General features: G+C 37.6%; 1 protein-coding gene across 1 annotated transcript in view; it reads left to right on the plus strand.

Moving 5' to 3' along the window:
- The first annotated feature begins 6,780 nt into the window (after positions 1–6,780).
- LOC115017957 (transmembrane protein 255B) overlaps positions 6,781–10,000 on the plus strand; it is a 13,838-nt gene continuing 10,618 nt past the window's right edge. The window contains exons 1-3 of the mRNA XM_029446723.1: positions 6,781–6,927; positions 8,605–8,744; positions 9,887–9,949. Of these exons, the coding sequence (XP_029302583.1) occupies positions 6,864–6,927; positions 8,605–8,744; positions 9,887–9,949 (267 nt within the window). The 5' untranslated portion in view covers positions 6,781–6,863. The remainder of the gene's footprint in view (positions 6,928–8,604; positions 8,745–9,886; positions 9,950–10,000) is intronic.

A 10,000-nucleotide genomic window follows, 5' to 3' on the forward strand; every position in this document is an offset into this window, starting at 1 on the left:
TTTAATGTATTTTTAAGGACTTTTAAAATATTTTTTTTACATACTGTATACTGTACTGTGACTATTTTATGAAATACTATACCATGACTTTTCAATTACTTTTTCAATTACTTTCAATTACTTTTCAATGACTTTCAATTACTTTTTAATGACTTTCAATGACTTTCAATGACTTTTCAACGACTTTTTCATGACTTTTTTCACATACTGTAGAATGACTTTTTATGATTTACTCTGCTATGACATTTTTGTAACATACAATTATAAGACTTTTTATCATTTACTATAGTATTATTTAAGTATTATTTTATTATGTCAGACATAACATAAAGCGAGTGGCTCCCACTAACACAATGCAGAGAAACGTGCATGTGTTACGCTTCCTGTGATCGAGCTGCATCAACATATAGGGAGAGAAGAAGGTTCAAACCGGCTCACAACAAACAAAGCAGGAGATTTAAACTTATTTAAAAGGTTGTTTTTCTTTAAAATGAGGGTGAGAAGGGAGAAAATATTAATTTAACCATCTGTCACATACTAAATATATATATATATATATATATATATATATATATATATATATATATATATATATATATATATATATATATATATGATTCTGATACACCCCTGAGTAGGGGAAGAGACTGTTTAGCTTTCAAGTCAGTAGATTTAATGGCCAGAGCATTTTAATGAACATTTCACTGACCGTGAGATTAATTTGTAAAAACATTTAACAGTCTATTTATTCCTCGTTTGTTTGAGTCGTAGTCAAAACAGATTGAATGTAAAACACATTAGTGACACATTGCTTTCCTCACATATTGACATTGCATGAATATTCTCAGTTCATTAAATGTGTGTTTGAGTGTTTTCTGTATTGGAAACAGTCCATGAAATGTAAGTGTGTGTGTCTTGTGGTCAGTATCCATGTGAGGACACCAAGAACACTGTCTGCAGGTGGAGATAAAGGCACAGGGTTCCTCCATTGAGGCCCGGTTCATTGTTCCTGGATCTGCACAGCCTCACCAGAGTATTGTGCTGCCATTATCCTCCAAAGCAGCCTCATCTGGAACACCAGCTTCCACTTCATTTGGTTGATCCAGCGACTGGTCCCCCTAAAATGTATCAGATCCACACAACTCACACTGGTCTTAGTCTGCGTTACGTTGGTGTGACTCACAACCATATACTTGTTGTTCATATCATGCACAGACGCATGTATTAATTTGTTTAAGGAAGACACTTACCTGTTCTCTCCTGTCTCCAACTCCCAAGGTCCGCGGCTAAAAGAGTCCCCGTGGAAACAACACATTTTTATTGTTCCGGGAGGGTTCCACAGCACCGGATGAAGTGGGGGGGTACATTTTGTAGCCACATAGTAGGTTTTTTTACATAATAATTATCGTTTATATTAGTGAATTTATGTTGAATATTTAGAGTTCATGTTTATTATTTCTCGAGTTGCCTCTAACTGGGTTTGGTACAACCTAACTGTTAAGACTATATAAGGCTGCTCTTTGGGAAATTGAGGGAGAGTAGGATGGCCTCAGGCATGAATGCAGTCAATTGTGACCACTGGTTTGTGACACTGTATATATATATATATATATATATATATATATATATATATATATATATATATATATATATATATATATTGTAGATAAATGCCCACGTTTGTGGTTTGCTTGTTCTCCTGCCTCTGCCTCCTTGCTTATGGTCTGGACCGCTCATGGTCAGCCTAACAAGTGGTGTCAGAAGTGGGATTGACCAAGTGAGGAGGAGAGATGAACAAAGGAAAAAAGAACAAACAAAGTGAGAAGCCAGGTGATGGGGTTGCTATGTGTGCAGCTGATAAGGGGGCCACGGCAGGTGACCCGGGGGACAAGTTGGAGGATCTGACTGAAATGGTGAGATCGCTCATGCTAGCCCAGCATAGATCACCCAGTCGTCAGCGGGACCCACCTCGACATCGCGACCCTAAGCTGTTACCACTATCTCCTGCAGACGACATTGAACAGTTTCTCACCACCTTTGAAAGAATGGCCCACATCAGCCGTTGGGCTCAAGATGAGTGGGCTGTTAGATTGGTTCCGCTATTGACTGGAAAAGCACGGAGTGCTTATGTACTAATGGACATAAGAGATGCAGAGGATTATCACCAGGTAAAACAAGCTATTCTGGCCAAGTATGAAATTACCGCTGACACTTATAGGCAACAATTTCGTGCCCTGGACATCCACCCCGGTGAGACACCCCGTGAGCTGTATGTCCGTCTGAAGGACCTGTTCTGCAAGTGGGTAAGAACAGAGACAGCTACCATCAAAGAAATCTCTGAGAAACTGATTCTAGAACAGTTCCTACAAATGGTTAATCCAGAGATGGAAGTTTGGATTAGAGAGCATGATCCAAAGACTGCTGAGGAGGCTGCTCGTCCTTGCTGAGGTTTTCCAGTCAGCCAGGAAGGGCTGCAGAAGCTTTGCCACAAGCCAGAACAGCTACACAGGCAGTAAGAGTACGTCCCAAGGGGGTGAGAGGGGGTATCTTCATGCCCAGGGTAGAAACAAGCAGCAGGCCGTACACTACTAGTAGACCCACCTATGCCAAAATGCCAGATCAGTCAGGGGTGAGGTGCTATCAGTGCAATGAGTTTGGCCATACTCAGTACACCTGTCCAGGGGAAAGGCCAAGTAGGCCATCACTCCTGTGTACGGTTCCTAGACCCGCCAGGCTGAACCTAGTAAAACAGGGGAAAGCCTGTATAGTGCCGGTGCTCATAAGGACTGGTAGACACGGGCAGTTGTCAGACCGTAATGAAGTCCAGTCTAGTTCTCCGGAATCAGTGGGCCGAAGGCAGGGCTAGAATCAGCTGTGTCCACGGAGATGAAAAACCTTACCCCACTGCCGAGGTCTATTTGACTGCAGGTGGGCAGACTTTTCTTCTCCCAGTGGCACTAGTCCCGAAGCTACTATACCCTGTCATTTTAGGACTTGATATCCCCACCTTATTGGATTTTGTGCAAGACCCACAGCCACATAGTCCCGTGTCCTGTCCCCCAACAGTGATGCTCCCTGAACCTCAATGTGCAGGGAGTTAGAACCCCTTAAAGTTGAGTTGGTGGAGGACGCAGGGACGGAGTCAAAGCAGTGTAACGTGGTTACAAAGGCTCAGAGTGCGAAGGAGACCCTTGCTGAGTTACCATTTTTTGAGGTGGAGCTGAAGGCAGGTCCAGAGAAGCCACGAATGTCCAAGGCCCAGAAGCGAAGGGACAACTTTTTGGCTGGCCCTAGGGAAATTGTTGAGCTTCCCAAACCCAGTCACCCTCTGGACATTGACATTCCCCTGGATGTAGGGGAGATGCAGTGAAAGGATCCTACGCTTCAGCAGTGGTTTGAGAAGGTGTCTGAGGTTGATGGGGTAAAAAGGACTAATACAGGGTTTTTAGAAGATGCTACTTACCTCCTAAAAAGGAGTATCCTGTATCGACGTCAGGGTGAGATTGAGGCCTTAGTGTTACCACAGACACTCAGAAATGCAGTTATGGAACTAGGCCATTCAGTTCCGTGGGCAGGACACATGGCATTTCTTAAAACATTGCGAAGAGTTGGTAACCGTTTTGCTTGGCCAGGCATGTACACACAACTTTCCGAGTTTTGCAACACTTGTGAAATCTGTCAAGTAACTTCAAGGAAGAGAGTAGCCAAAGCCCTGTTGTAGTGGGGCCGTTAGAGAAAAGTGCTTCTGGTAATCGCTACATTCTAGTTATCTGCGACTACGCCACCCGCTACCCTGAAGTTTTACCCCTAAGATCAGTTAAAGCCAGGCATGTGGCAAGTTGCCTACTCCGGGTAGGAATAGCCAGAGAGATACTTACTGACTGCGGGACCAACTTCCTGTCCAAACTATTGCAACAGGTGTATCAGCTACTAGGAGTAAAGGGCATTAAAACCACTTGTTATCATCCCAAACAGACGGACTCATAGAGCGTTATAATCAAACTCTAAAGAGCATGCTGCGCAAGTTCGTGTCTCAGTCAGGCAACAGCATCTCGAAATTTGATCCATATCCGATGCCAAGATATGCCAATATATATATATATATATATATATATATATATATATATATCTTGTAAATAAATGCCCACGTTTGTGGTTTGTTCTCCTGCCTCTGCCTCCTTGCTTATGGTCTGGACCGCTCATGGTCAGCCTAACACACACAAATAACTTATTTTGGATTCAACACGGTACTACTGTGTGTCGGGTTAAATGGACCCGTTCCTATTCCTTCACACAGGCACGTGGGAAGTCAGTGGTGTGTTCACAGCACCTTTCAGTGCTCAGGGAATGTAATGTTTGGCGCCACGTATCATGACTAAGAATGCAAGAACTTGCGAAGACAAATGAGAATTAAGAAGATAAATGAATTGTTGGCCGGTTTGGGGAAACAGCAGTCTGTGAGACATTCCAGGCGTTTTATTGTCTGTTTTGTAAATGGATTGTTCATTAATTGTGATTGTTTCCAGAATGTACTCTTACTTCTCAACACTGAAAGAAATGCAAACATGTGGTGGTTATTATATTTATAGCTTATTAAACGATGGTTTTACTGCTCCGTCCTACTTGAGATCAAATTGGGCTACATGATCTAAAATGAGTTTGACACCCCTGCTGCGTAAAACATTTAACATACATTGTACGTCATGTTTACATCATTACGCACAGTGAACATACTCTATATCATGCACAACCAACACACACACACACACACACACAGTAACCTCTGTGCAGTGGATAAAACCTCCAAGAGTCAGCTTCCCACAGTTTGGGTCTGCAGGAGGTCAAATCGTGTCGAAGTCCAAGAGCAAAGTGAGAAAAGAGAAAGATCTGCGTGTGAATGAAATAAAGATTCTATTTATTTTATACTTATATTTTTCGTTCTTTCTACTCTCTAAGATGTTGTAGAAGCTGAGCTGAACACACAGAGTTCAGAGGTCACTTCAGACAGGATCGTAACATGTGTGAATGCTCAACTTTACAACCTCCTAAAATAAATCTGGACCGTGTGTAGAAATGGTGCTACATTTGAGTTTCCAGTGAAATCCACCTTGCAGTAGGTAATGTTTACATTTCTTTTGATGATATACAGATCAAATAAATCCCTCGGTGTGTTTACGAGTAAGCCACGACTCTGGAGATGCGTCTGTGTTATATCTTTCACGTGCAATCAATCAGTGTGCAGTCATTCCTGCAGGAGTCACCCGGATCTATGTAAGAGCACCAGGTAATTAAAAGGGAAAGCTTTCTGAGTTACTGCTCCCTCTGGAATGTTTATTTTTTGTTCTGAATTCAGGTTTTATGGTTGCAGACACATTCCTTCAGGCTGCAAGATGCATATTGTGCCAGAGTGCAGATAACTTATTCTAAAGAGACACGAGATTTAAAAGATGATTATATTTTGACAGATTGTTACATCAATACAAACACTATTAATTCAGACTTGAACGGGAAACAGGAAGAGATGAGTTCAAAGATTTACTTCATCTTCTCCTCGGCTTCACGTTTCCACGCCGTTAAATCACCGTGCACAGATTGTGAGATGTAGACAGTGAGAACAGCCGGCTGCTCTTATCTCAGTACGCTCCATACAAATGATTTTATGCAATTTGTAGAGTTTCTAAAAAACTATGTCAACCTCTGTGACTTTGGGGATTTGATTGGTTACCTTGAGGAAAAAGGATAAAATGTCAATCAGGTGTGATTTAGAGTTACTCCCTCCCCGAGAGGTTACGTGATGATTAATGTTTTACAACATAAGTCATTTAAAAACTTGACATTATCAAAACTAAAATGTTTAGCTGCCTGGTGCCGACTCGAGGTGGACGAAGTACTGACATCTTTTACTTCAGTAAACTTAGTAATACCACAAGTTACAAGTGAAAGTACTGTATTAAAATGTTTACTTGTAAAAGTATAAAAGTATCAGCATCAAAATGTACTTAAAGTACCAGAAGTAAAAGTACTAATTTTGCACAAATGCCGATTTCAGAGTAATGATTATTAAACTATTACATTTTTTTCTTTATTATGATTAATATTGTTATTGTTATTATTATTATTTATTTATGTATTTATTTATTTATTATTAGTATTATTATATTATTTTTATTATTATTATTATTGTTATTATTATTATTATTTATTTTTATAAATGTATGTATTTATTTATTTATTATTATTATTATTATTATTATTATTATTTATTTGTATTATTAGAAAGGTTATATAAAGTTTATTATTAATGGCATTAATTCATGTTTCATTATGTTATTAATGTTGTTGTAGCTGGTAAAAGGAGGAGCTTTTATTTATTGTTTAATGTTTACTATATTCTGCTGGGTAGCTTGTGAATTTCACCAGGGGATCAATAAAGTTTATCTTAACCTATAATAATAAATGATAAATTATTAGATGGTTGTATTTTGTGTTATTAATCTGAATCAGAATCTTTAAGGTAAAGATATAAAATAAATTGTAGAGTATAATTCTACAGTAGCAGCAAATGGAAATACTCAAATAAGTACCTCAAATTATACGTAAATATAGTAATTGAGTAAATGTATTTATTTACGGTCAACCACTATTAAGAACTACAGGGTCAAATGGTTTGTTATTGCACATCCTGACTTGTAAGGAGTATTTTGACAGTCGTGCATGTTTCCGACAGTCCTTGAACGCAGCACAGGCAGGAGCGGGACACATCACAGTGGGTCCAGTGAAGTCCACTCACATCCACGCAGTAGATGCTCGTGCTACTCAGGAGGAAACACTGAACTGGACCTGCACCTGAGACTGGATCTATCATGACTGCACGCATCCAGGTAGCGACGGGTCGGGACAAAAAAGTGCCAAAGAGCCGAGCAACAGGTAATTCACAGGGAGCGGAGGTGGTGATGCGGTCAGGTACATGAGACAGCAGCAGATTAAATATGTCTTATGTGTAGAAAATAGGTCCTGCATTACAAATATCAGCATCAAATCATACTTAAAGTACCAAAAAGCATGTAGAATAATATAAATTATATAATTGAATTATTATTGATGCATTAATGTGTACTTTAATGTTGCAGCTAATAAATGTGGGGCTTAGTTCTTATTATAAACAGTAATTTAATATTTTTAAATAAATGTAGTGCATTAAAAAGTACAATAGTTGCCTCTGAATTGTAGTGGAGTAGAAGTATACAGTAGCAGTAAATGTAAATACTCAAATTAATAAAGTTAATTGTGTTAACTTGTGTAAATGTACTTAGTTACTTTACACCTCTGATAATTAATACAGATTTAAATTCTATAAAACAAACTTATCTCAACCAGCCGTGGTGTAATGTCACTAAGCACACAATTAAATACATTTTATAAGTTGATGCTGCTTTCTACTTCTACTGCACTTCATTTTTGAGGCACATATTATACTTATTATATTATCTAACAGCTTTAGATGAATAATACAACGTATAAATCAACTAATAAATGATGATATATTGTAATAGATTACGCTACTCAGAAGTATATGCAATAAAATATCCACACCTGTACCAGCTGCAACATTAGTGATGTTTAATTAATGCTTTAATAATTATAATCTTATTATATATTCTTCAGAAATCATCCTTTTTGTATAAGGAATGCTTTTACTTTCAGGGTGGATGTTTTTGCCAACACTTATGTGCATATACTGAAGTTTAAATGCAGGACTTTTAATAAAAACAAATGTAATGAATTTATTATGAAAGAGACAATTATACAGTGTGTACAAACTGTGTATTTCAGGATATAAAGAACCCACTTTAAGCTTATTAAAAGCTCAATTATGTTATTATTAATTGTGTTATTTGTATGTAATAACCGGAGGATTTAGAGGCTCAGATTTGACACTTAAATATGATTAATGTGTGTTTTTGATGTTCACTGAGGAAATAGTGATGACATTTTATAGCATTTAATCTTTTACAGTGTTACTAGAATACACACATTACTGAACCACTTCCTTAGAATAATAGATGCTGTTTGTGCATAATACCAGCTGCCATTATTTAAGATGTTTTGGGTTTTTAAGTGTTATTAAAGCTTAGATTAGTCATTTCTTTTTAAACACACAGATTCTGCGGGTTTTCAGCTGTGGGATATTTTCTGTAATTATCTGTTATCTGCTCTTTTATTGTTAAATTAAATTAAATTGAATTAAATTGAATTAAATTGAATTAAATTGAATTAAATTGAATTAAATTGAATTAAATTGAATTCAATTGAATTCAATTAAATTGAATTCAATTAAATTGAATTAAATTATTAAATTAAATTGAATTAAATTAAATTGAATTAAATTATTAAATTAAATTGAATTAAATTGAATTAAATTGAATTAAATTGAATTAAATTGAATTAAATTATTAAATTAAATTAAATTGAATTAAATTGAATTAAATTAAATTGAATTAAATACAATTAAATTAAATTAGATTTTTTTTGTCCACCTTGACATTAAAGTAGAAATATTTAATGTGTTTTATTTGTGGTGCACTGTCCCATATGTTCCCTCAGAGATGATGGTGAGGGTCAGCAGAGCGCTGTGGTTGGTTCTGGGCATGCTCAGTCTGTCCCTGCTGCTGGTGGTGCTGGGAGTCTACATCACGACCCGCACAGAGAGCCTGGCTGTCACTGGCTACATCTCTGGAGTCATTGTAGGTGTTTTTATTTCTGTCTCTCGTGATTCATCGTCGTGATTTATTCAGGCAGAACCTCCGTTATGTGACATCCAGCATGAGGAGACACTACAGGAGAAACTACTCTTTAACTTATAGATTTAGAGATGTTTAAATATGCAAATGATGCATTCTTTTATTAAATAAATGCTCATTTGCTGCATTTCCAGAACAGAAATGTGAACTTTGCATAAAGCAGGTTCAACAATCTGGTTTCATTTTGTTGAAATATTAGAGTCAAAGGTTAGGGGGACTTTTTTCAATTTTCGCCATGTTTTCAGTAATAAAATGTTCTATAAATGAGGCTCTGAGTGACATGTGAACACAGCCCTCTGGACAAACCTTCAGAATATAGAGAGGAATGGGACTGTAAAGTTTGGTGAATGTAAGTGATGCTGAAGTGGAGATTTATGGCTCAGAACAAAAATAATATTTTGCGCCTTTAAAGATTTGTATTGTTACATTCCATGCATTTTGGAAGACACTACATGTGAATAGGTGAACATTTTTAACTTATTAATATCACTATGAAACTTCACCAGTTGATTACTTACATTAAAACAATTATATTTAGAATTACAAGTTTCCTGAAGAGTTACGTTTAAGATATGCACGATGCTAGAAAGATGCTAGTGAGTCAAACTAAATGTTTTCTTTCCACTGATCTGAGAACGTTTCTGCCGTGCCTCGCCTTCAGCTGCAATGCTTTAGTCTCGCAGCTCAAATGTTTTGCTTTGCTCGTTGTGGTCGTCCACAAGTGCTGCTGCAGCGCAGGTTGTGAACTTGACGATCGAGTCAGGAGAACTTCCTCCGGTGATTGACGTTCAAGTTTTCTTCTGATTTTGAAACTGGAAGAACTTAATTGGCCGTCTTGAAGTCAAAACTCTTCCCAGTTTCTTATATATCTGTGGGGGGAGCGTTGGGACACATCTACGTAACATAAAACCCACTGGATGTTTTTTTAATTGCACCACAAGAGACATTTTTATAGCTGTTTAGTGCCAACGTCTTGCCGAGTTCTTTCCCTGGAAGGGAAATCATAACAAAGTTTCACCTCCATGAAAACGAACCGTGTTTATTTATTTGCGCTTTCTGTGCTCATTACATTCTGTTCTTTACAGCTGACTCTGGGATCATTCCTGGGACTTCTGGGTCTCCGTCTGGAAGAAAACCGCAAACAGCTGGTATATTCTGCTGCACAGTCAAACTTATATCTTCTGTCTTCTGTCATAATT

Source organism: Cottoperca gobio, chromosome 13, assembly GCF_900634415.1.
Source record: "Cottoperca gobio chromosome 13, fCotGob3.1, whole genome shotgun sequence".
NCBI lineage: Eukaryota > Metazoa > Chordata > Actinopteri > Perciformes > Bovichtidae > Cottoperca > Cottoperca gobio.